This window comes from Xenopus laevis, chromosome 9_10L (genome assembly GCF_017654675.1).
Source record: "Xenopus laevis strain J_2021 chromosome 9_10L, Xenopus_laevis_v10.1, whole genome shotgun sequence".
Taxonomy (NCBI): Eukaryota; Metazoa; Chordata; class Amphibia; order Anura; family Pipidae; genus Xenopus; species Xenopus laevis.
Window position 1 is genome coordinate 86,099,265 of NC_054387.1, and position 27,977 is coordinate 86,127,241.

A 27,977-nucleotide genomic window follows, 5' to 3' on the forward strand; every position below is an offset into this window, starting at 1 on the left:
TTAACTCTAATAAATTCAAATATACTCGAAAATCGAATTGGGGGTTATTCAACAAAATAAAAAAACGAACATTTAAAACTCGAACGTATATTAACGACCCAAAAACTCGTATAGAATTTGAATCTAATTTGACTAAACTTGAATCTATTTTTTTTCTCTGTCAGGAAGGCTAATAACGTTCAAATTGATCCCTGAACCTCTCCCATTGAATTATACATGAACTCGGCAGGTTTAAGGTGGCGAATAGTCGAATTTTTAAAGTGCCAGGGTTTGACTAATCTCAAAATTCAAATTTGAGAGTTTTGACCATAAAAAAAAATTTATTTTCAATTCGACCCTTAATAAATCTGCCCCTAAATGTCCATTCAGACACTTTTCTATAAACATGACTAAAGGACATTTATGTTCCGTTCACATTGATGTGTCTGGAAATGAAAAGTGATATCTATCTAGGGAACATGGGCACCACAGGACATTTATCAGTGTGAAAAGTAGAGCAGGTGATAGTTGTTGGTTTCCAGAAGAGCTTTTAGAAATACTTCCACCAACACAATCATCTCCTCTTTGTATTACTGGCTTTAAACAGCAACATCCTCATATGTACATGTACAACCAAGCAGAGTAACTATGAAAATCTGAAATTGAAATTCTTATGCTGCTAACAAAATCAACATCAAATTAATTTATGTTCCATAACTCTGAAAATGCTTCAGTGGTCTTTGCGGAATGGAGATCTGCATCAACATTAGCCACATATATCTGGGCAGCTGATACTGTATTGCCTTCTGTGCACTGCCAGATTACTCTTAAGGCACTTGGAGAACAGAAGAAATAGTTGGGACAGGCTTTTGTCTCGATTGGAAAAGCTACTTCTGCAGCTCCACCTAACAAGGAAAAGCAGATTTAATTCACACAAAAATGTATAACCTTGTCAAATGCAGTCATATTTCCACACCAATGCATATAAACAATCAAATTGAAAATCTCTAAGGAGCAAATTATATTGGTGATTCAAATTACCCAGGCCAATCAGCTTGGGCTCAAGTTTAAAACTGAGATAGTGCAAATAAGCACAGTCAGGGCAATTACTGAGTGATCACATCCTAGCTACAGATCAGTTTGATTCTTTTTGGGGCTCATAAGTGTAGTGCAGGGTTTTCTGAAAAAGCTGAAATCAGTCTGTTGAGGAGGGAACTAATCAGCAAATGCGTGGCTGTGCTTTTAGCCTATAGGGTATTCCATGGAAGTGTAAATTTTAGGGGTGAAACTGGGTTTCCTTCCCAGGATTCCCTCTACTTTGCATAGAAATGAAGAAAGGGTCCTATCAGTTTTCATGTGTGTCAAGTATTCTGTTACCAGAAAGTGCTGGGAGGGACCTAAATCTCTCAGTCTCACACTAACAAGAAATAGAAAATGCTATATATACATAATTTGTTTCCTTACGTTACACAACATATTACAAAACAGATTTTTATGACAGTTTGTCAAGAAAATGAGAACAGTGACCAATGAAAGTTGCACCCAGTCACAGCTCATATTTACCTCTTTACTCCTCCATCTATAAAGCAGCGTTGGAGTAAATATCATAAATCAGACCTTCATGTGTATTCACAGTCATTTTTCTGGCACTGCTGGTTGCCCCCTGTGCTCATTTGGGCTTGGAAAGGGCATTTGCCCAGTAGTTCAAGTGCAGCTTCTTCTGTCAAAGGGAAGACTCTGCGCTCCCAGTCAATTGTCTGAGCAGTTAAAGTGACAAAGTGTTAAAGAAATTACAGATATATATACACACACACACACACATATATATATATATATATATATATATATATATATATATATATATATATATATATACACACACAGTTACAGTGCTTGCAAACAGTTTAGGATTTCACAATTGGTATGTTAGAATTCCCCAGTATACCAAATACAATATTTAGGGTACTAAGGAAGCATGACTTTTTAACTGCACAGTCCACAGTTTTGTGGACATAAAGGTATTTGGAGCAAATGTATTCAATTTAGGGGCATGTTTATTGAAGGGCAAAAACATACCTACCAATATTTTGGAAATAAAAAGAGGGTCAAAAAATTTGTGGCCACAACGAAAAGTTGTGGCCACACCCCCTAATTACCATGTTCATTTTATAAAATGTGGCAGTTTATGAAAGTTTGAACATATTTCTGTGTTTTTTTTCAGTTATTACAGTTTTGCTAATGAAGGTGAATTGCCCTTTAAAGGGATCCTGTCATCAGAAAATGTTTTTTTCAAAACACATCAGTTCATAGTGCTACTCCAACAGACTTCTGCACTGAAATCCATTTCTCAAAAGAGCAAACAGATTTTTTTATATTCAATTTTGAAATCTGACATGGGGCTAGACATTTTGTCAATTTCCCAGCTGCCCCTGATTCATTTTGAAAAAATGTTTTTTTCCCATGACAGTATCCCTTTAAGCTGTGAGCCTAACTTCTCCCAAGGGACCTGTTATCTTATATTGTTACAATTACTTATTTGCTTATCTAAAAATTGTTACAAAAGTATCTTATCTGAACCTCCTGGCTGTTCTGGGCTCTGTCAAAAGCCAATTAAGTTAGAAACATTGTTACTTTTTCTGGTTGCTCAGTGCAGAGAAAAACGCACTTTCCAGTACAAACAAGGGAAAGCTGTCAAAAGAGGAACTGTCCCTCTAAAAACGGGACAGTTGGGAGGTGTGGCAAAAATACAATACTGCTCAATACTAAAAATATTCCAAATGGCCTTTGCAATTGTATTGGCTGTGGAAGGATTGCTTAGAATCAACAGCAGTGGCATAACTACTGGGGGGGGGGGCAGGGGGAACTGCACCAGGGCTTCCCATGGGGCCCATCAGTGTGTGAAAAAAAATCCATCTGACCCAAAACATGTTGTGACATAATAAATTAATTTGCAGCAGAGCCTGCAGATTGTGTGCTCCATCCTATTCCACGTTGGCTTAATTGTAATTTGGTCCGCTGTGTGGCCTGACTGGAGAGAGAGAGCACTATACACAGGTGGAAGGTGTTTGAACAAACGTTTTGAATTATTTTGTGATATAAAGGTGGTGTGAGGAATTGGCTCTGCGTCCTGTCCGGCGCGGGCGCGCTAATACGCGCCGGCGCGTGACGCGGGCACGAAGGTGCCGGTCGCTGGCGCGAGGCGAAAACGCCCAAGACGGACGTGCTGGCGTCAGTACTGCGACGCCAGCGGAATGACGCCAGTTTGGCGCCAAAGTAGCAGTATTTAAACTTGATTCTGACTGAGATGCATTGCCTGGTTATTAGGTTGTTTCAACTGAAATCCTAGCTTGCTACACTTCTTGAATTCCTGTTATCGACCTCTGCTTCTACCTGGACTGTGATTCTTGCTGCCTGTCTCGACTTATTGGCCTGTCTTATCGTTTACGGATATCGCTGCCTGCCTTCTGACCTCGGACTTCCTGACCACGACTCTGCCTCATCCCTTGTACTTCGCTATCGTCTCACTGGCTACTCTCCACAACCCTGCTCCCTGTTCCACTCCAGGTTGGTAGCGGTTGTGTGAGGCGCTTGTGGGTTCATTATCTACCGCTCCAGCTCCTTCTACGACTGGATTATACTGGTAAGTCTGACAGGTGGTCTTAGACTATAAGGTCCACTGGGGCAGGTACTAACATGAATGATGTATAGTAACTGAAAGGTGCCACAGAATTTGTTGGAGCTCTATAAATAAAGGATAATAATAATCAATGCCTATATCACATGGACTGGTATCTCATGAGACCTCCATCATCAGTGTCCCCTCATGACACTGGCCCTTATGTTTCAACCCAGTATTTTTTTACTAACTATATTTTTGCTGTAACAGCCCAAGTGGTAGCTGGTATTGTCTCCCATTTGAAAGCAGCAGAACGGTTTTCCATGCAACTTTATTCTCAGAAATCCCTTTTTCTGAAGGCATCATTCATTTGAAAGTGCTGAAATATTCTACCTTTCCTTTTGGAGCTTCATGGGAAAACTGCAGGGTTCCAGATTCTGCTGTATCACTAGAAGGAGCCTCTGAGGGACCCTGAGAGTAGTCATTTGGGCTACAGCTGTGTTTACATGAAGGCATCACAGTTCTTGGTGATGTGCCAAAACTATAACTTGAAGATCTAAAAGCAGAAATACACATTCATTTTAGCACACATTAATTATATCTGCTGGATTTCTCAACACAAATGGTGTCCAGCTGAAACGCTTAATCTTCTTACACATCATTACCCCAAAGATGTTGATAAAAAGCTTAGGTGCTGAAGGTCCTTTGATACAAAGAGGAATGCAAGTTACCTTTTGCCCTTTCGCACTTCTGCTAAGGACCATTTTGTAAAAGTAAAATTCTAGCTGAAGGTTTTAAAAAAATCCAAGGACCCTTACCTATTAAAGCAATTTTTGAAAGAATTAAGTATTGACATATTTTGGGGTTTCTGGTCCTTTAATATATATTTCACACACTAGAAAACTAAACTCTGATTATTGGCTTTGGGCTCTTACAGACTAGCTGTGAGTACAGCCCCATTGAAAATAAGTGTGTCTACTCCTGCGCTCCCCTGCGGCTAAATGCATTAAACCTGAACCAGGGGAGCGCAGCTAAAAACGCTTGTCTGTAAGAGCCCTTATAAACCCTGAGTGCAATTCCCACCTGTTACATGATTGCCACACTTGTTTACTACAAGTAGCTTGTTATAATTGTATGTGATTGATTGGCTTGTGGTGGTGGAGGATCTCTTATTCCAGTGAACTTCCTACATTTAATATATAACCTTTTGATCATACTGCTAAAGTTGGAAATTGAGTTCATCAAACCTGTTCCTTTTTGGCCACTTTCTTTTCTCCCACAATGACCACCGGGACTTTTCTTTCAGCTCGTATTTTTCATGACGGGAAATGAAAGTCTCATCTGATAAGTCTTCCAGCTGCAATTACATAAGTGTTGTTAGCCAAAAGTTACATAGATAGAACTATGGGCTCTGTATAAGCAATTTTCAGTTTGATGGATCACAAATTCATATTATTCATTTCTAAATGCATAGCATTTAGCAATGTCAACAGGAAAAATTCTACATTTCCACAAATCCTATGCAAATTCCAGTATGGAATGGTGATGTTATGCCTTACTCAGTCCATACAGTCAGTAATTGACTCTTTGAATGGGTTTTTATACATATTGACTGCCTGCTTTTGAGGTTGGTCTGCTTTTTTCAGGGTTTTTTTTTTTCAATGTAGTATTACCAACTAAACAGTGCTACATTTACAGGTTTATACTTCACTCACATTATGGGGGCCCCATTTATTAAACCTCATTTCTTTCTGGTTGAGGTTTTTAGGGGGAAAGCTCAAATATTTGGTGGGAAAAAAACTCATATCATATCCCAAAGTTCCTAAAATCCAAATCTGAAAATATCCGAAAAAAATGTGTTTCCTTGATTTTCTCAATGTTTTTGCCATGTCAAAAAAGGTTATACAGGTATGGGATCCATTAGCCGGAATCCAGAAAGTTCCGAATTAAGGAAAGGTTGTCTCCCATAGACTCCATTTTATCCAAATAATCCACATTTTTAAAAATTATTTCGTTTTTCTCTTTAATAATAAAACAGTAGCTTGTACTTGATCCAAACTAAGATATAAATAATCCTTATTGAAAGCAAAACCAGCCTATTGTTTTTTTTTTTAATGTTACATGATTTTCTAGTAGACTTAAGGTATGAAGATCCAAATTATGGAAAGATCTGTTATCTGGAAAGCCCCAGGTCCCGAGCATTCTGGATAACAGGTTGCATACCTGTAAATGGAACTTTGAAAACGACTAGTACAGAAACAAAAGCTATCAAATTTTAGCAAACATTCTAACAGTCTAGATACAAATGTTCATGGAAGGAAGACATAACAAGAGTTAAAGCCAGCCCATCCAAACAAATTCCTAGGAATTCTCATCCTAGCACGGGCAGCTGTCTCCTGGACATTCACAGGAAGAGCAAAAGCAATGTCTGATGCTACCTCTGTCTTTCTAATTCTCTGCCTCCTCCTCTAGATATGAGTTGCAACAGCAGTAAAAGGAAACCACTGCCAGTAGCCCACCACTTGCTGCCTGCATTTTTTATAACAAAATGTGGAAAATCTAAACAGTGCTCTGTTACTATTCAAAAATACAAAACATTCGTGCAATTATTCAGGAGAAAAAAACACCCTGGCAAAAGGGGGAACAAATGCAGCAATGAACATTGTAATTCGAATTGCATGTAAATTTATGGCTTCATGTATAACATCCAACGTTTACATGCAATAATGTGCCAATCTAAGTAAATAGTATCTAACAACAAAACGATGTAAATGAAATGATCCATTCAAAAGTTTCTGTAATACACACAGAACAGTTTAGAACTGTCCTTGCTCCATTTTTCCTATGATAGATAGTCTTATTGGCTTGTGGATAAAGTATGTATTATTTGTGGTTTTTGAGCTATTTAGCTTTTAATTCAGCAGCTCTCCTGTTTGTAAATTCAGCATTACAGTTGCTAGGGTTTAAATTATCCTAGCAACCATGAATTGATTTGAATAATAGACTGGAATATGAATAGGAGAGGGCCTGAATGAAAAGATGAGTAATAAAACATAGCAATAACAATACATTCTGGCCCCCTGAAAAATGTAAAATTAATTTCTACTATATATGTGAGAGCTTTTCGGACATAGTCCTTTTCTATCTTGACATTTACACAGATGTTATACTGTGCAGCAGAGAAAAGCAGTGTTAGCAAGTTCCATCTTACCAAATGATCAGCAGGTCTTTCCAAAGGTTCTAGCACCATCTCCTTCCAGCTGTATGGAAAAGGAATGAAGTTGATATTTAAATATACTAAAGCTTTTGACAGAATGACATAAGTATTATAGTTTTATAGTATATATTAAAATGTTATATTAATTTCTACTATATATGCAAGAGCTTTTCGGACATAGATAATCCAGACAATGAATGATTTATTAAATTACAAATGTCTCATTAATCTCAGCAAAAATATAATGTGATTAAATGTTGCAAAAGTTTCCATTTGTTAAAGGAATACTGTTACTAGAAAAACTTTTATAACAATTATAATAAATAATAAATCATCTATTCTGTAACAATTCTGTATTTTAAAAGTAGAGAGATGGTGCCCATTTTACTTTAGATTCCCTTCAATTTTTTAAGCTACATTAGCACTGAGTTTACCATTATTGATGCAAGACTTGTGCTAGATATCTAGAAGTTGGAAAAATATACCCTACTTCTCCAAGAAAGCAGAAAAAGTTTTCCTATCACTAGATTAATGTTACAGCTTCAATTTTTGTATATTTCCTCTATTTATCATTTTTGCTACCATGCCCCTGCTCAGTTTGATTAAGGAGATCCTCCACTACTTCTGCATTCTGTAATTCTGTAATTCTAAGCAACTTTCAAATATGCATTAAATATTTATTTACAATGATTTAAAGTTATTTTTAAATTTAATTGCTATTGAAAGCAGTGTCTGTCTGTTTACATGATCTGCACTCCTGCAGATGATTAACACAGAGGCGACTTGTTCCATTGTTTTAAAAATCAGACCCATAGAATAATTACAATTCCATTTACAAATTACTTTAAAACCCACTGAAAATGTTTCATTTATGTACACTTGAAAGTTGCTTTCATTAGATCCCCCCTTTTGGTAAAAACAATTAAAACAATTAAAATTGTTCTTTGCAAAATCACCTAGGAGTAATGATTTCCTTGTAGTTCAGTTTCTCCAGTTTTGTAGGTGCAATAAGACCCATCGGGATCACAATGTTGTTGATGTCATAAGTATTTCCACTCCTTAACCGGCGCCTCGCTGCACAGACCATGCTGCTGGATTCACGTTCTAGAAATTGCTGATAAAAGGAAAAAAATAATCAAATAATCAGCTGAACAGCATTAAGGTCGATGCACACATGAAATTTTTTTTGTTATTTTGATGATCCCAGATGCATTTACATCAGGATTACAGTGTGAAGTGCAGAGCACATCGCTGGGGGAAGGGTGGGTGTCTCCTAGGTGCAGCTTGAATCTGTTTTTTGCACTTTGCACCCCATCAGTAAATTACCCCTTTTATACATAGCAGTTCTGGAACATCACTTCTGCACATCATTTCTATCATTTGGATGCCATTCCTACCTGGGCAGAGAATTTCTGAGTGGAAATTGGAGTCATGAGGACACTCTCAGATGAGGCTGCATCCATTAACGAGTTTAACATCACTGGCATGTTGGGATCTGTTGCACAGGAGTAAGATATTAAAGTTACTTTTTAGATGCATAATGCAATACAAGTTCCCTTTAATCCCAGAACTGACCAGCTTCAGGCTCACTGTGGTGCCTTTTTTCCCTGCTGCGGGCATCAGTTTGTAGTTCGGGGACTGGTTGTGCATTCCATGCGCCAAGAGGCAGATTTTATCATTGAAAATGTATTTATATTTCATTTGAAGAAATGCAGCAGGGCATTAATTAAATGCAAAGTGTGTCTCTTGTGTGCACATCTTTACTTACAAGTACATTAGAGGACATTATAGACAGAAAGTAGTGGATCTTTTTGTTATACAGAGAAAGAGAAAAACAGAGGCCACCCCTAAAAAACTTTAGAAACAGGACTTTCAACTGAAGCAAACCAAAAGGGCACTTAATGATAATGAGGGTAGTTGTAGAACATCCTGCTAAAAAGTCATAAATTGCTCATATGATATTCATGGAAACTGGAAACTTTGTAACTTTTTGCTGATCCAGATTAATCCATTTGTGGTTTTTCATTTTTTTCCCACTTAACAGCCCCACATGCCACATTTCAATTCATATATTCCTACTTTGGTAAAGGGTTTACCAAACAAGGCACCTTTTACATTACAGAGTGAATTTACAAACATCATCAATTATCTCCTCGTCATGTGGGTTTAGCAAGCCTTAACATGAGCCCTAGCAACTGTAAACAATACACCATATTGGATTACTCTTCTTGTATTCAATACAATGCTACAGAAATATTAAAATTACCAATCAACCTAAAAAAAAATCTAGAGGGAAGGATTCTAGCAGTCTAGAGATTTATTACAGGCCTCAGGAAGCAAGTCTTGAGTGCAAGCATAATCTTGCAAATGGACCACCAGCATAGAGAAAACAGGTTTCTCTGGTGTTTGAATACCAGTCACTGCTGTACGGCAATATGCTTTCTTATACAGGGATAGTGATAATTGTCAACTGTTAAGATTTTTTCAAAGATAATATCCCAAACACCTTATTTTACTTTTAAAATCTTTCAGTAAAAGACAAATACAGTATATCTATGTTAAATGCATGTTTGGTTTTTCCATTATCCTAATTTTATTTAAAGACATTTCTGTTTCAAAAAGTTATCAAAACATTTGTAAATATAAAGACACCTGCTGAGGTTGCATATAAGTCAATGGGAGAAGTTCCAAAGATATTTTGATCTGCACTGGGTTTCGTGCAATAATCGTAAGATTCCGTGGTTTTTGGGCGAAAAATTCATAAGATTCGTTTTTCATGATTTTTTCCGTGTTTTTTTCCGCAAACCAAATTTTCAGGAAAGTGTATTAATAAATAAGGAGAAAAAACCTGTGCAGATTTGGTCGGAGTTGTTTTCAGAAAATAATGAGATAAATTCAGACTTTAATAAATGAGCCTCTAAGTAATCTCTGAAGGCAGAAAAACAAGTATACTGAATAAACGCTCATATCCTGAAGCTACTAGTTTTATTGAATGTTAATTTAAAATAATAAACTCACTGAAGCTGTGGGTTTACTCCACTTGCTCTTTTTCTTCCACGCTCATATCCTGAAGCTACTAGTTTTATTGAATGTTAATTTAAAATAATAAACTCACTGAAGCTGTGGGTTTACTCCACTTGCTCTTTTTCTTCCAATTTTTCATGGGTGGATGATAAAGGGAATGCAACTGCTACCAGCCATACCACAGTGCAATGCACAACTTGCTAGATGCATGCAAATTTGGGGAAAGCAGATGTCCTTCAAACACAACCTCAAATTTGCATGCACACAGAAAACAATGGTGGGACTTACCATATGATCGGTTCAGATCTACCTCCTCTCTGAGCAATATGGAGTCCACTGAATTCGTCTTAATGTTGTGATTCTTCATCAGCAATGCAGCAAGGTGTAAATTTAAGGGAAGTTCTATGAATGAATGAATTCAATTATTACCATTCGATGTGCAAACAAGATTAGAAATGTAAGTACTGAATTCAGAATAAACCAATTAGCAGACAGCATTAGTAACTTACCATAAGTAAATGACAAGACAGGATGAAAGCATGGATCTGCTTCACAGGCATTTTGTTCCATTAGCCAGGGCCTGTACAGCACCTCGGGACATTTCCATGTAGAGTAGTGGTTTCCATTATACAGCAGCTCATCATACCTGAATGATGAGGAGGAGAGATGCACCTGTACCAAGGTGACAGACAGGCACATGAGAACATGACACATGCACAATGTAAGAAAAAATATATGAAGTTCTCATTTGGAAGGATGATCATATAGTATACTGTGCACCATTGAAAATAACACCCCTCATTGTAAATTCTGATACGAATTGTAAAGCGAGATAACTCTTTTAAATGATTTGGACAACTCTTTTACATGCATCAGAAGAGATTTATAAATCTAAAAACATCTGAATTATTATATATTATCTGTTGCAGTATGAGTAATGGAAGCAAAGTTCTCATTGCTATGGGTTATCCAAGCCTTGACATTACTTAAAGACTAATATTTTCTGTATAATTCTTTTGAACTATTACTGCTGTATATGATATAACTCATTTAATTTACATCAGAATATTCTGGATTCAGTTTGTAGAGCTTCCGTTTTTTTAATGCCTGCAAGGGCCTGGTTCTGGCTGAGCTGCTCAGGCTGCTTCCCAATGCAGAGGAGGCTTTTACTCTGACTTTTTTTCTTCGTTTCACTTGTTGCTCACAGAATCCATTAAATGAGGGAAAGCCATCAGTATGCATCCTGAAAGGCAAAAATTAGCTGTCATTTTCAGAATTTACACAATGCTTATATGATTAATTGTTTCAGATCTAATCACTGGTAACTTCATTATTTCAGAAACAGGGCAGAATTTTTAATTGATTATATTTTTTTTTTCATTTTTGCAATAGTTCACCTTTCAATTACTATGTTAAACTAAAAACAGAGTGATCTGTTGAATTGTGTATTAGAAAATGTTTGTTCTCAGAAGTTGAAAAACCCTTGAAACAAGGGTATGATACTCCACATTACAAGATCTCTTATTAGAAAAACTCCAGGTCTAAAGCATTCCAGTTAGTACAATTTTAGTTACGGTATTAATTACATGAAAAATATTATATCATTCAAATATCTCCTTTCCAATGGGGAGCATGACTTCTGAAAATTAGGGATGCTCCAAACCCTGTTATGCTGCTTTTTTTAACGGTTTGGATACTGTTCAGATAAGCTCTTTGATTCAGCCAGATCCGAATCCTGCTGAAAAAGGCTTTGATTCAGCCAAATTCCAAACCAAATCCCAGATTTGGTCATCCTTTTTGAAAATGCAATTGAGAAACCTCATGGTATTCAAAAGGGCTAATTTCACAATCTTTTCAAAATTCAACCTATTTTATATTTTGTCTAATATGTAGAAATAAATGGATTCTGCCATTTCTGTTATAACTGATTTTTTTTCTGTTTTGATGCTTATTGTTAATATGCAAGGGATCAAGAAAAAAAAACAGGAATAACAACCAAGCTTATTTTTTTTGTAAACAAGTTTAGAAAAAAATTGAAAACAAAAAAATAAATACAACTAATAATAAGAATTAAGGTTAATTAGGACAAACCAAAACACCAAAGAAAATCCCATGTTCCATTACACACTTTTCAAGCCCACACCATGTTACCTAGCTACTAAGAATGCAGTGCTGTTGATACCTGTGCCATACAGAGGACAAAGCTTGCACAACTACTGTCTATTAGGTGCATGTATCCCTTTGATTATGCTGCAACCACATTGCCTTTCTAATAAATTAAATACCCAGTACCAGTTGTGCTATAATTTACCTATCACAAAATCCACTGGCCAATCTTTTATACCCACTGGATTTGGCAGAATCATTCGGAGAAACAGTCAGACTGCTGACTATTTCAGTCAGCCGAGCACTCTGAAACAAAAGACACACAATTTAGATACACATTTGCATACCATATTAAAGGAGCTGTCAGCCAAAAACAAATTTTGCATGAAACAAAATCTAATTCTAAGCAACTTTCCCTAAAATATTATTTATACATTGCCAGAGCTTTTAAAATAACAGTATCTGTAAATGTCTTTGCTATTGAAAGCAGATGTCTGCATTATATTATTACAGGTATGGGATCTGTTATCCAGAAACCAGTTTTCCAGAAAGCCCTGAATTATCGAAAGGCCATAGTCCATTTTAATCAAATAATTCTAAGTAATAATAAGACAATGCCTTGTACTAACTAAGATATAATTGATCCTTGTTGGAGGCAAAACATTCCTATTGGGTTTAAATGATTTTTATAGTAGACTTATGGTATGGAGAGCCAAATTACGGAAAGACCCCTTATCCAGAAAGGCCTGAGTATTCTGGATAATGTGTCCCATACATGTATTACAATAATTATCCCATGGGTTTAAATTTGAGGTCAGAATCAATAGAGACACGGCGCACTTGCACTTAAAGGAAAACTATAAACCCAAAATGAATACTTTTACACCGAAAGTCACGAAGTTTCCGAAAAAAGAAATCGGAAACGTTGTGACTTTCGGGCGCATGCACAGTAGATCCTTACCGGTAAATCCCTCTTCTGCGCATGCGCCACCAAATGCCGGTGAATACAGGAAGAAGAGCGCACGGGCGACCATCGCTGCTGTGAACTCAACAGGAGAGGAACTGCACAGAGGGGTCAGTAACAAGTTAGGGGCATTTGCACGGGGGGGAGGAGGGAGAGGGGAAACACAGGGGAGGGGGGATGAATTTTAGCGCCAAAGGGGTTGAATTCTCCTTTAAGTGACATATTAAAGGAACTTATTAAACTGGAATATATATTTAAGTAAATCTTGCCATTTTACATCTCTTGCCTTGAACCACCATTTTGTGATGGTCTGTGTGCTGCCTCAGAGATCACCTGACCAGAAATACTACAGCTCTAACTGTAACAGGAAGAAGTGTGGAAGTAAAAGACACAACTCTGCCTGTTAATTAGCTCATGTGACCTAACAAGTATGGTTTGTTTGGTTTATTAGTGTGCACCGTGAATCATACGATCCCAATGGACGGCCCTTGTTTTTTTAAAATGGCAATTTTCTATTTATGATTACCCAATGGCACGTACTACTAAACAAGTATATTATTACGAAAATGGTTTATTTACATGAAGTAGGGTTTTACATATGAGCTGTTTTATGCAATATATTTTTATAGAGATCTACATTGTTTGGGGGTATAGTTTTCCTTTAAAGAATCAGGAGCATGTCACTCGCATGCTGAAGGCTGAAAATGATAACTATCCTGACTTCTACACAATTGTGTCCAATATGCATCAAACTGGACACGCAGTAAGAGATAATTTTTTGAAATTGGATGCAATTGTAGCAGGCACAGCACATCTGCAAAGCACATTGCCCCCTTGGGACTTTGATGACACTGCAATTCTGGGGGAAAACCTGACGATTGTATTCAAAATTGCACTTTGCTCACTGCACTTGCAGATTTACATATGCCAGAGTGACCTTCTCAACAGAGCATACAATCTCTGAATTGCTGGTTCTGGCTTCTGAAATGTGCAATGCAAGTGCAGTAGGCACAGCACAGTCGCACCAAACACATCACCCCCTTGCAACAGAAATGACCCTGGAATTCTGGGGAAAACGCTGTATTGTGGAGAAAAAACATAGGTATTGTAGTCAAAATTTCCCAATGCTCACTGCCCTTGCAGATATACATATGCACTAAAGAGTGACCTGCTCAACAGAGCTTGCAATCTCTGCACTGCTGGTTCTGGCTTCTGAAACAATATAGCAAAACCCAGACCTGAATGAGAACTGATTCTCCGTTTCAGAACCAGGAGTAAGTGCATACTAATATCTTTGAAAGCATTGACTTTTTTTTTTTGGAGTGGACATTCCATTAAAATTTCACTGAAATACAACTATTAATATTAATGGATAATTATTAGTTCACTGAGACCCAGTCAAATATAATTATGTGTAGCGTGGTTAAGCCAGAAATTTTACCCTAGAATCTATATAGCGTTTGGTTAGAACTCACCTTTACACAGCATTTTGTGATATTTGTGAGATGAGGTCTCACTTCAAACTGCCAAATCCTAATGGAAAATCCCCACCTGTAAGACGTCTAGAAATGCTCTGGCAATGGCTAACCTACTACCGGTTTTAAGGTAATAGTCAGATTCTGGAGGGCTGCCAGAATAAGGCGGTGCACATTTTTTTTTTCTTTTTTGAAACAATAGCCCTTTTCACTAGTATCACATTTTTTTATTAATTCTCCCAGGAAACGGATAAGTAAAATGTGGTACTGTCCCAGCAGTAATCAAATGAGTTTGTTCTAGATGAGTGGACATGGATTTTAAGGCTATGCCATTTCCTTGCATATTATAATGTGGTTTAGATTTGGTTTGGAATAAAATGATGCCTTTTCATATACAGCAGTGAGTATTGAAAATAAGAATCATTCTTTATGTATTGATTCCTACAGTAACTAGAAGTGCAGAGACACAAACTAAAGGGTGTGGGGGGTCACTTACATTTACATCCCTTTCCTTCTCCTTTTAAAAAATCCCCACCTAATACAATAAATAATGCCTTAAACAAACAAGTACAACGTAAAATAAAATTTTTCAAAACTCAGGAAAGCCATTAACTGATCCATGTTCTTTCAACCTAACATTTGTTTATGTTGATACACCCATGCATGGGTTACATAGGAAAAGTGATTAGGCTAAAAAAAATGTCCTAAGGAAAAAGTAAATATCAACATAAGAATATTGGTATAGCCACATAGAGCTAAAATTGTATCTCACAAGAACCCTGTGAAGTTCAGAACCTTTCAGCCATAAGTTGAGCCAATAAAACAACTGCTGTGAAGAATATGAACAGGCATTACAAGAAATTGGCTTTGTGAATACAGATGTAGTCTCCGATTAGACTGGCCTACACCACAGGACAAGTTAAAATTTAATTTACACCAAGTGCTGAATTCTTTCCACCATGGTGAAATACCTTTACGGTTCTGTGAATCACAATTGCTCTCCCCATGCTGCACATAGATTACCTCAAACAACATTATATTTCCTTACCTGCTTTTCTATGTTCCTCAGTAGCAGAGTTGGGCTGCTTGGCGACATGTCTAAATCCTTTGTTGGCGACGGATTTGTACGCCGCGGGGTCCTTGGCAGCCTCCCTGCATGGCTTAATAGTGTTTTTGAATCAGGCAGGCGTGATTTCTGTTTAAAATTGCCTTTAGAGGGTTCCTCAAACTGCAGTGTCCCCTAAGATACAACAATAAATCCATTGAAGCCCTCCAACAAAATTTTAAATCCATGCCAAAGAAAAAAACATGCCCTATTTATTACTTTCTGGTGGCAACTTCTTAAAAGTTGCATTGCAGTGTACTTTATAACACAACATTTTAAACAGGTAGGACAGTTTAAAGGTGGTAGTTCACGTTTAAGTTAACTTTTAGTATATTATTAAATGGGCAATTCAAAGCAACATTTCATTTAGTCTTCATTATTTTTTTCTAATTATTATCCTTTTCTTGTAATTCTTTCTAGCTTTCAAATGGGGTTCACTGACCCCATCTAAAAAAACAAATGCTCTGTAAAGCTAAACTTGGATTGTTATTGCTACTTTTTATTACTCTACTCAGGCCCTATCCTATTCATATTTCAGTCTTTTATTTAAATCAATTCATGGTTGCTATGGAAATTTTCACCCTTGCTGAAATTGTAAACTGGAGAGCTGCTGAATAAAAAGCTCAATAACTCAAAAATCACAGTCTATACCAGTGATCCCCAACCAGTACCTCGTGAGCAACATGTTGCTCTCCAACCCCTCGGATGTTGCTCCCAATGGCCTCAAAGCAGGTGCTTATTTTTCAATTCCAGGCTTGGAGGCAAGTTTTGGTTGTATAAAAACCAGGTGCACTGCCAAACAGAGCAGAGATGTAGTTTGACAATCCACATATGGGCTACCAAATGGCCAATCACAGCACTTATATGGAACCCCAAGAACATTTGTCATGCTTGTGTTGCTCCCCAACTCCTTTTACTTCTGAATGTTGCTCACAGGTTCTAAAGGTTGGGGTTGTGCGGTTTGCCTGCTTGTCTTATCCGTGTTCCTAGAAACATCTTTAATTATTTGCCCAAACAATGAATTATTCAGCCTCAGGAGGATTCTTTCTCATTTTGCATTATAACTATATATGAAAAGCCTAGAAGGTTTTATATAAAAAAGTAATTCTTGTCATAAAGTAAATAAAGTATGCATACATTATTATAGGGCATATTTATTATGTTATTGGTCCTTTCACTGGAACAACTGGATATAGTTAATACCACATTTACAAAAAAAAACAAACAATACCTTTGTCTTGCGTATCTGAGAATGAAGATCTGTGAGATTCTGGATTTTGCATTCCAGCTCAGAAATCTGAGCCTGAAGCCAGGCCCAGCGACTCCCAACTCTAGTTCTGTCAGAAAGCCAGCTGATTTCAGAAATGCTGCAAAAAAAGCCACAGAAAACAGTGCAATGATTTCCACCCTTTCTGATTTTGAAGGATTAGCCTTTAAAGGAGAAGGAAAGTTAAATCCACTGGGGGAGTCACATCTTAGCATCCCCCCCCACCACCACCACGTCCAGTGATTATAATTAGGGATGCACCGAATCCACTATTTTGGAACCCCCGAATCTTTCACGAAAGATTTGGCCGAATACCGAACCCGAATTTGCATATGCTAATTAGGGGTAGGAAGGGGACAACATGTTTTTACTTCCTTGACAAAAAGTCACGTGATTTCCCTCCCCGCCCCTAATTTGTATATGCAAATTATGATTTGCATTTGGTTCGGCTGGGCAGAAGGATTCGGGCGAATCCGAATACTGCTGAAAAAGGCCGAATCCCGAACCGAATCCTGGATTCGGTGCATCCCTAATTATAATAGCTTACTGTATACCCTGGTATATGCTGGTGCTCCTGTTAGAAGAAAACTGCACTCTCCTGGGGTACGTCTATATGAGCACCGCATACACATGTGAAATAGAGTGAAAAGGCTGACTTTTTTTATATAGAGATCCAAAAAAGTAGGGGTGGCAGGGCTCAGGCGCCTATATAAAAAAAAGCTTTTTAAAAAAATTCCCTGCTGACAGTGTGGAGGGGAAGGAACTCTCTCTTCCATGATCGGCACATAAGCAGTACACTCAATACATATGCCAATCAACAAGAGCAGAGGAAGGCTGAAGTTCAATGCTTACGGCCGACCTAAACCTAAATCTTACTAAATATTTAGATATATATATTTTATATTATAGATATATCTATTACACAAACATTTTGCCAGTAAATAATGAAGAGCAAGGTGCTGAGAAACATTTGCTTTTGATAACAAACACCTATATCCAGCTGGTTATGGAAAGATAACTGTAAGTTTCCATGGCAGGGCAATCTACACGGCTCAGATCACAGCTGGCAATTAATACAACAGTAAGCGCTTTTAATACCACCGCAGAGCCCAATTAAGCTAAGCAACTTGTCTGCTTGCATCTGTGCTGATTTGTCCCATGGCCTTATGATTCTCTTATCTACACAATAACAGAGTAAAATATCTGATTTTTAGTATTCTGTTATTGTTAATAAAACATAAATCTGAGTTACAAAGAAAAAATACAGCAGAAATGGAAATTATTTACCAATTTACTACTTTGGTAAATTACTCCCATAAATCATCCTGTACTAAAAGGAGGCTTCCATGGCTTTGTATTTAGTGTTTGTACCTGTCAATAAACTGTTTACTGGCAACATGTTCTATCACATGGGTCCCCTGACTATTTTTTACAGCATTCAAATGCAAAAATTATTGGGACGCCACACAAGCACAACATTAATTCTTGAGAGGTTGCCAAATATCGGCTGCAATTGGTTACATGGTAGCCCAATGTCAACTGCGAACCTTCCCTGGTTGGCAGTAAGCATGTCTTTATGCTTCCAAATCTTATAGGAGGTGGTGAGCATCTATAATTAAGGATTTCACTATATAGTAAAATAAAGAATTAAGAATTGCATTTAATTCCAGTTTATCTCCCTGTGTATGTATTAAAACCATGGTAATTCTACACAGTTTAGGTTACGGCCAAATGGTGCTGATTCTCGCCCTGGGTATAAACGCAAGCCTGAGATTCAGCCCCTAGACTTGAATTAGTCTTATCTGCTCCACATGCCTGCATCAGGCATGATGGTGCAGTCACAGAAGGATTTATCAGGCTAAGGGGCTGATCCTAGGTCTGCGTTTATCTACAGGCTGAGAATCAGCCTTGTATTGTGAATTTATTTTATATATATGTGTGTGTTCCCTAAGCTCCGGTAACATAGCTAAAGGGTTGTAGTAGCCTTGGGCTCACACAGTTTAAAAAATTTAATGTGAAGCATTTCTAAGCTATTTCTTTTTTACGCTTTAGTTCTACTTTTATGTGACACATGCATGAAAACCCTGGGAAGATGGTCCCTGAGGCTCTCTGACTCCCTAGTACAAGAATGCCAAAACAAGGAGGAGGGGTAAAGTTGGTAAAACCATTCAGTTTTGCGGTTTCCAGGTCCATGCTGCTAACAAGCAAGGAAGAATTTTTTGTTATTTCCCTCCCACCGTAAGAGCAGGAGCACCAGTGATAGCATTTGTGCAAACTGTGGAATAGAGTCCTGCGCGGGTCCATTTTTTGGAACCCGTACCCGAAATTTGACCCACATGCAACCGCTACCAGCACCCCACCCGCATACTTCCTTCCTGGTCCCGGACACACAATTTGACACGGATGTTCCCGCTACCCGCACCTGAATGGCTGGTGTGGCTTCTGGCTGCAAGAGGTGTTGTGCTGCCCTGTCTCAAGTTGAGACTCCGCCTCGTCCGCATAGTGCGAAAATGGCACAGACTCACACAGCACGCCAAGAAATCCTGCGACTTAGCGTGCGTGCGTCACTGTCACAAATATGGAGCTCTCATCTCCCAGAGTAGACCACTGTTGTTGTGTCAGGTGCTGAACCGGAAGACCCTATCCTGTCCTAGGGTCACATCCATACATCGAAAAAATCACCAGCAGCACACTGTTAGATTTGCAAAAAGTGCTCAAGTGTAAAATAGCATACAAAAAGGCAACGTTTCGGGCCTCCCAGGCCCTTTATCAAGTAGCGTGCGTGCATCGTGACATCACAAGCACTCTCGCGAGACTCACAGTGCACACAGACACAGTCAGGAAGTAACAGCTGGTGCCTGGCAAACCTGCATCATAACCAGAATAAGCCAGGGCAGAAATAAACCGCTCCCAGCCTCCCACAATGACCGGACCCGATCTAGGGGGCACAAGGAACAGGGAGTTGTGACCTGAAAACCGACCCGCATTTAGGTTTGGATATGATTTCCCGCCCACAATCCTGGCAGGATATCGGGTATTCCACGGGTACCTGACCCGATGCAGGAATCTACTGTGGAACTACATGGGAGACCTTAATTGTTGGGGGGGAGGGCACGGTGATGCCGCCTATCTTGTTTTTTAAAATGTGAGAAGCCCAAACAATTGTACAGTACAGACACTGAAATCCCTATAATAAGAGTAAAGCTGGCCATAGATGTTGAGATTTTTAAAAGATCCGATCGCCATCGTGAGACCACGATTATCTCGGAACGATCGTACGAATTGTCCATCAACTAAAAAGACCAATTTGCCAGGAAAACAAAGGGTAGCTGCCTGCTTGGCCCTGCAGAAATAGATAGATTGCACTGGGGTCGACAAAGATTTTTTAACCTGGCCAATCAATTTCCTGACAGATGTCGGCCGAAAAATCGCAAGATGTACGATCGTTCGAATACCACTAACCGCACGATAATTTAGAAGGATTGGTCGGACTTCGATAAAGTCGGTCGTTCGGCAAGAACATAAATGGAATGGAGACCTGTAGGGGAATGGAGACCTGTAGAATGGATGGCACCTGCACAATGATATTGTACTTTACACAGGGAAAGGTGTGCTGGAATTTCTGCAGTCCCACATTTTGTGTGTTCTTTTCTTTGCTATTGAGACGAATCGAAAAAAGACTGTAGCACAAATGCAGCTGTTGGAGCCCATGGAAACATTGCTTAGATGGTAAAATCCCTTACCCAAAGAAAAACCCCTATCCCATGTTAAACAAGCAGAAGTTTATTTCCTCTAGAAATTTTTAATAGCTTACCACCAGGACTCAGGAATGCGGGAAGCTGTTTGTTTTATGGATTCCGCTGTAGTAACTGAACTCTGCTTAATAAGCCATGATTACATGCAGGCTGTTACTTGCCTTAGCAATTAAATTTTGCACAAATAGTCATTGCATGGGGGTTGGTAACAGAGCAGCTGGGCTGAGTAGTACCACTGTATCAGATGAAAGAACTGGGAGCCAGCCCAAACACTTATCACACTGTTCAGTTTATATGTTGGTAGGCCCAGGCGACGGCAATGAGTTGCCTCCCATTGAAAATTTAAGAAAAAGCTATTTTAATATTTGTCACAAGAAACTTAAACTTGTAATCTATAAAGTAATTGCTACAATAAGAGCATATATAGTGCAGTGTGATTAGTCTGTCATGCTCACTTTTTTCTCTATGCCAGGATTATATTATTCAAAATAAGACTTCACAGATGGTGAGCTTGGTAAACAAAATGTTTGACCCTTACTTTTATTAGCAGTGGGTTGTGAAACCTGTACCAGTACCGGGGAGCTGACCTGTCAGTCAAAATACTTCTCTGAAAGCTGCCTTTGTGCTGAGGTTAAATAATATCAGAGGCAGCAACAAACCTTGAACTGGGACTCCAAGCTAACTGGTAGCACTTACCCACCATTATATATTGAAATGACATCACATAAAGGAGGCGGAAAAGATAATTTGAGAATCTTTTCTAACATTCTGCTTTAAAATGGGTAATGTATATTTCAGAAAACCACCCACAATATTAGATAGATTTGACTCTGACAAAGGACTTCATAAAGTCCTATACTAGTAGGCATTCCCACATATGTAACAAAATGCACAAATAAACGTTTGCCCAGGTTCAATAGCCAGTAGCAACCAAGAGGATCATAGTTTGCTTAATAAGCGGGCCAGAAAAACTATAGTATCCAGTCCCCAACTTTATGTCCTTAATAAAGTGTATAGTCTCAATACTTCTCAATATAGGAACATATACACCAATGCAGAAACTATGCTGCTACATGAATATTTATTCATGTAGCAAACCTCCCAACTGTCCCTTTTTCCAAGGGACAGTCCCTCTTTTGACAGCTTAACCTGCAGTCCCTCATTTGTACTGGAAAGTCCCTATTTTCTCTGCACTGAACAGCCAGAAAAAGAAACAAAGTTTCTCACTTAATTGGCTTTTAGCAGAGCACAAAACAGCTAATAGGTGCAAATAAGGTACTTTGTAACAATTTTGAGACACAAAAAACAGTTTAGATGAGAAAAAATATAACTTTCATAACCTGCCAAATTTTTTAAAATGAACATGGTAATTAGGGAGTGTGACCACAGAAATGGGAGTGGCCAAAAAAATCGCTGTTCTACTTGCGAAAAATGTTTTTGTCCCTCATTTTACTTCCAAAATGTTGGTAGGTATGATGTAGCAGCACAGTTTCTGCATTGGAGTATCTGTTCCTATATCGAGAAGTATTGCAACCAAGAGGATGTTTGATTTTAAATGGGTACCCATTAAATGCTACCTGTTGATTGGTTGCTATGAGATACTGCCCTGGGCAAACATATGAGGTTATGTAATAAAAGACACTAAATGGTCTATGTATCATGCTGTATAAAAAGGGGAGCGAAACATCACCGGTGATGTTGCTCATAATAACCAATCAGACCTTTGCTTTTGTTTTCCAACTGTTGAAATCTAATTGCTGATTGGTTGTTATCGGCAACATCACTGATAATGCTTCACGCCACTTTTAAACAGCATAATAAAAAGGCCCCTTAGTTTGTTTAGGTGTAGTAATCCATAGCAACCAATCAGCAGGAAGATTTAACTGGTCACATTATCAAACAGCAAACGATTAATATGTTTTTAAACATATTTCGATTGCTAGTTAGCAGTGGCAGATGAAGGATGAAAATTTTTCCACACCTACCGCTCATTCAAATTCCGTCCATCCTTTTCATCCCAGTCATCGTCAGAGCTGCTTCCTGTGGCGTCCGAATCCACATCTTTTTTAATCTGTTTGAGAATTTCCTTTGCAGAAACTGAAAAACTTTTTACTGAATGAAAGACTTCATTTTTGAAACTACCATTTGCCTCTTTACTTATTCCACTTGACCCTCCATTTAGATTCCTTTTCATCTCTTTGGCTGGTTGGTTATCAAAAATTTCAGCTGGCTTGTCATGGATCTGATGATTTACAAAGTCTTTTATCTGTTGGCTGAAATGTTGTACAGCATGCTTTGCCAAAAGAGACTGCAAGCGCTTCTGATTCCTTTTTGCCCGATTTAGGAGCACTTGCTGCCTGTTGAGACATTTCAAAAGCAAGTCTGCTCCTACTTCTTTCACAGAAGCATCACTGAGTACAGAAGCACTTGAAATAGGTGAGGGGCAAGAGCTATTACATACAATGGGTGGGAAATCATCAACTTTATGTTCATTTAACATACATTCTGGTAAGCAGATTCCTTTAATACCCTGAGTTTTAGTCAAAGATACATCCCAGAGCTTGTGCACATCAGCCAAAAGCTTGCTCACATGCCCAGGGAAAAGTTCTCTCTTAACTCTCCTTTCAGGCTGACAAGTCACACCATTAAGCAATGAGCTGGAGCCTTTCCTTATATGAAACCTCTGCTTGCAAACATCTTGATTCTCCATTTTCAATGCAGAACTGCTTTTATTTGGCAAACTCAAAGCAGTGCAAGAAGTCAAAAGAAAGACTGTTTGATAATGTCCTAAAGACTGACAGTCAATGTTATTTCCATTCATAAATTCAGTTTTGAGAAGCTGCTCTTTGTCTGCATGAGCAACGCTGGGACAATTAGCTTTCAGAAAGCTAATATACTCCACAGATTGGGAGTTATCCATGGTGTTGGAATTTAGACCCACAATGTAAAGAATTGTGCAAGGTTAGCCCCAAGCCCCTTTGAGACTGTTTCTATAAGATCAGGGGTCATTCGTGCTTCTGAAAATGCTGTTATAAGTGATCTGTAGGATGAAAAAACATTAGAAAGCTGTGGGTCAGTTGCTGATGATGTTATCTGATGTTATTTATCAACTCTGGTCAAATTTGCACCTGGGCAGAAATTCACAGCAACCAATCAATGATTAGCTTTTATCAGCGAGCTGCATGTTAACAATAAAAGCGAACGTCTGATTTTGCCCAGTGTTGGTAAATGACCCCCCCAGTTGGCCCAGGTTCAGTAACCTACAACAACTAATCAGCAGGTAGCATTAGCTGGTCACATGTTTAAAAGCAATCCACTCATTGATGGATATGGGTTATTGCAGCTGGGAAAACTTTTATTACATATAGGGGTGATAAAAACATAATAACAAAGATAATAATCCTTTCATCTCCCTGATTAGAAGTAGGTTAAATATACCCCCCCCTGCGCACACACTGCTAATTCCCCCCATCTGACCTGTTTTATGACCTCATTTTTTTTTAAGGCAGAGTAAATAAAATTTCCTATTGTTTGAAAATGTCATAAATAGTGTATCGCGTGGTAGGAGCATTTCAGTAAATTAATAATTTGCATAGTACTAAACTAGAAACAACTGTGGCTCATTATACTGACTTTTAATTTTATTTGGCAATTTTTTTATTAATAATAAGGGGTTTGTTTTTCCTTTAAGCATAACCTTTCAAGCCACCATGGAGTTTTTTTGTCACCGTGTTGTTTGTTTTTTTGCTTTACTTGTCCTTTCACCCTACACATTTCCCAGGCTCAGATCTACTTCCTCAGTGATTCAAATATAAATTCTGGTTTGGCAGATCTCATTTCAGTTCTAGGGACAAAAATCAGAAAAGGAGTATGTTAATATAAAAAAATATGACCGTACAGGTATAGGATCCCTTATCCGGAAACCCGATATCCAGAAAGCTCCGAATTACGGAATGGCTGCCTCCCATAGACTCCATTTTATCCAAATAATCCAAATTTTTAAAAATGTATTTCCTTTTTCTCTGTAATAATAAAACAGTAGCTTGTACTTGATCCCAACTAAGATATAATTAATCCTTATTGGAAGCAAAACCAGCCTATTGGGTTTATTTCATGTTTAAATTAATTTCTAGTAGACTTAAGGCATGAAGACCCAAATTACGGAAAGATCAGTTATCCGCAAAACCCCAGGTCCCGAGCATTCTGGATAACAGGTCCCATACCTGTAATAGTATTAGAATCATTACCATCAAGTATTATTCTTACTGGTCAAGGAACCAGAGAGTACCAAACACTACTTCTGCAATAAATGAAATGAGACAAAAATGACCACAATATATTTAAAATTTTGCTTTTAGGTAGAAGGTATGCCCTTATCAGATGCAAACTGATAATTATATGCACACGTAAAGGACAACCATTCCTTCAGAATGAATACTTAAGCAACAGATATTGTAAATCATAATAAATGGCCTATTAAAGAATCTTCCCAAATTGCCACATACATACTAGTAAATATTGCCCTTTTACCCTGAGCCACCATTTTGTGATGGTCTGTGTGACCCTCAGAGATCACCTGAGAGGAAATAATGCAGCTCTAACTGTACCAGGAAGAAATGTGTGAATAAAAGACTCTGTCCAGTCATTGGCTAATGTACTCTAGCATGTATGCGTGTCTTTGGATTGTTTGTGTGACTGGTAAATCACACAATTTCATTAGTCCATATAATATAAACATGGTGCTGCTCCAGGTTCTGGGTTTCCAAGTAAATTTCATAGTTGCCAAGCTGCCACAATGGCCCCAGACAAAATTGCAGTTAACCACCCCCACAGCCACAGCTCCTCCTCCATCTGCGATGGTCCAATTGCCCTTCCTTCAAAAAATGCCCACGCAACCAACCCTGTCCTTGTGTGTCTGCTTCCCTTGCTTGTTGCGTATGACGCAGTATCACTTGCCAGTGGAGTCTTATAACTATTTACTCCTTCTCCTCCTGTCCGTCGGATCAGCGCAAACAGAGTAGCCCACAGCTCAGTGACTCTTACCCTAATCAGCATGGTTCCACTGATTTTAAGAACTCCACACTCAAGACTTAGCTCTGTCAGCTTTGCTTTATTCCTAACCCACCTCAGGGCGGTAGCTGTCTGAACTGCTGCCTTGGCTCTGCAAAGTGAAGTGTCAAATAGGGGTATTTAGGGCTCACCAGAGAACCAGGGTACCAAGGGCCCCCCATATACTGACACAAGACTACTTTGGAAAAAGCATTTGCACAATAAAGTGTACATCAATATTTGTATGAAAATAGAATAAGTCTATTAAATAAATATTAAAGTGGTGGCTCATCTTTAGGTTAACTTTTAATATGCTATAGAATGGCTAATTTTAAGCAACTTTTCAATTGGCCTTCCTTTTTTTTTTTATAGTTTTTTAATTATTTGCCTCCCTCTTTCCAGCTTTCAAAAGGGAGTCCACTGACCCCATATAAAAAACAAATGCTCTGTGAGGTTACAAATGTAATGTTATTGCTATGTTTTAATACTGCTCTTTCTATTCAAGCCCTCTCCTATTCATAGTCTCTTATACAAATCGATGTATGGTTGCTAGGGTAATTTGGACCCTAGCAACCAAATTACTGAAATTTCAAACTGGAGAGCTGGTTCACCTTTAAGTCAACTTTTAGTATGTTATAGAATTATGGGGATTGGTGCACGGGAAATTTAAAAAATTATTGTATCTCCAGCGCATCCCCAGTGTTTTAGAATCAATGTGGGTGTGGTTGGGCAGCATGCCGCCCCCCTAAAATCCTGCCTGCCGCTTCTATTTCCGAAATCGCCCGAAGTGTAATTCACTATTGTTTAAAACTGAATACAGTTACGATTAAAGGAAAACTATATGTTCAGAACAAATAACCAACATATTTAGTTCATAATATAATATTGAAGAATTTAACCAAATTATCATAGTATTAATATTATAGTACATAGTATAATATTACATTATAGTATATATTGCCCATTTACATCTTTTCCCTTACACCGACAGTGTGCAGCACCGTGGGGTATGTAAGAAATTATTCATTTTAAGGGAAACTATATACCTGGCTATTGCAGCTCTCTATAAAAATATTACATAAAACAACCTACCGTATATGTAAAACACTGTTTCATAAAAATATAGTTTTCTAATAGAATCTGCCACTGGATTATAATATTTTGAAAAAGTGCCATGATCCTTAAGTTGTGCTACCAACATTTGTGGCCCTTTCATTAAGGGTAAGGTCACACTGGGCGTTTCGGGGAGATTTAGTCGCCCGTTGACTAATCTCCTCGTCTTTGTGGCGACCAATCTCCCCAAACGCCTTCCCTCACTCTTGCGCTGGCTAAAATTAAAATTTGCCAGCGCAAAACACACGCGGCAATTCGTTTTCCGGAGTCGCCCGAAGTTTACTGGTGCGGCATCTTCAGAAAACAAATTGCCGCGTGTACTTATCGCTGGCGATTTTTAATTTTAGGAGTTCGGGGAGATTGGTCGCCGCAATGAAGAGGCGATTAGTCGCCAGGCAACTAAATCTCCCAGAAACGCCAGTGTGACCTTAGCCTAAATAGAATTAATATAGATAGATATACAAACTGTATTCACTCCTGCACTCCACAATCTTTATTTATATATTACTTGTGAATTGCATTTCATTCATATTTCTTGTTGTTGTTTACCTTTGAGTTAACTTTTAGCATGATGTAGAGCAGGGTTCCCCAACCTTTTTCACTCGTGAGCAACATTCAGATGTAAAAAGAGTTGGGGAGCAACACAAGCATGCAAAATGTTCCTGGGTTGCGCCAAATAAGGGATGTGATTGGCTATTAGTAGCCCCTATGTGGACTGGCACCCTACTGGAGGCTCTGTTTGGCAGTACATCTGTTTTTTATGCAACCAAATCTTGTCTCCAAGCCTGGAATTAAAAAATAAGCACCTGCTTTGAGGCCACTGGGAGCAACATCCAAGAGGTTGGGGAGCAACATGTTGCTCAAGAGCTACTGGTTGGGGTTAACTGATGTAGAGAGTGATATCTGGTTGCTAGGGTCCATATTTCCTTAGCAACCATGCATTGATTTGAAGAGACTGGAACATGAATAGGAGAGGCCTGAATATAAAGATGAGTAATACAAAGTAGAAATGAACGTAAAGTTGTAGCCTCACAGAGCACATCTTCTCAATTTAAAAGCTGGAAAGAGCGAAAAGAAGAAGGTAAAAATGTATAAAAGTATAAAAACGAAGGCTAATTGATCAGGTGCTTTAACATACTAAAAGGTTAACGGGGAAAGTCTTCATATTCTCTAACACCCCACCTCCCCCACCCCAGTGCTTACCTAAAACATCAGTGGGTGTACACATCAGGGTGAGCAGTCGCCAGATGCTGCCCTCTGACACGCTCGATCCTCTTCAACTGGTTTTTTCCCCTTTCTCTCCAAGA

General features: G+C 38.4%; 1 protein-coding gene across 1 annotated transcript; it reads right to left on the reverse strand.

The window, feature by feature from the left end:
* Positions 1 to 241: 241 nt before the first annotated feature.
* On the reverse strand, positions 242 to 23,547 carry LOC108701427 (KAT8 regulatory NSL complex subunit 1-like protein). The gene is given in 15 exon segments (XM_018236090.2): positions 242 to 884; positions 1,543 to 1,736; positions 3,989 to 4,151; positions 4,843 to 4,952; positions 6,807 to 6,855; positions 7,769 to 7,926; positions 8,210 to 8,307; positions 10,125 to 10,238; positions 10,346 to 10,508; positions 10,896 to 11,079; positions 12,148 to 12,248; positions 15,430 to 15,621; positions 16,718 to 16,853; positions 22,494 to 23,448; positions 23,451 to 23,547. Coding segments are annotated over 14 exon segments (2,628 nt in total). The 5' UTR covers positions 23,518 to 23,547; the 3' UTR covers positions 242 to 884; positions 1,543 to 1,598.
* Positions 23,548 to 27,977: the final 4,430 nt, after the last annotated feature.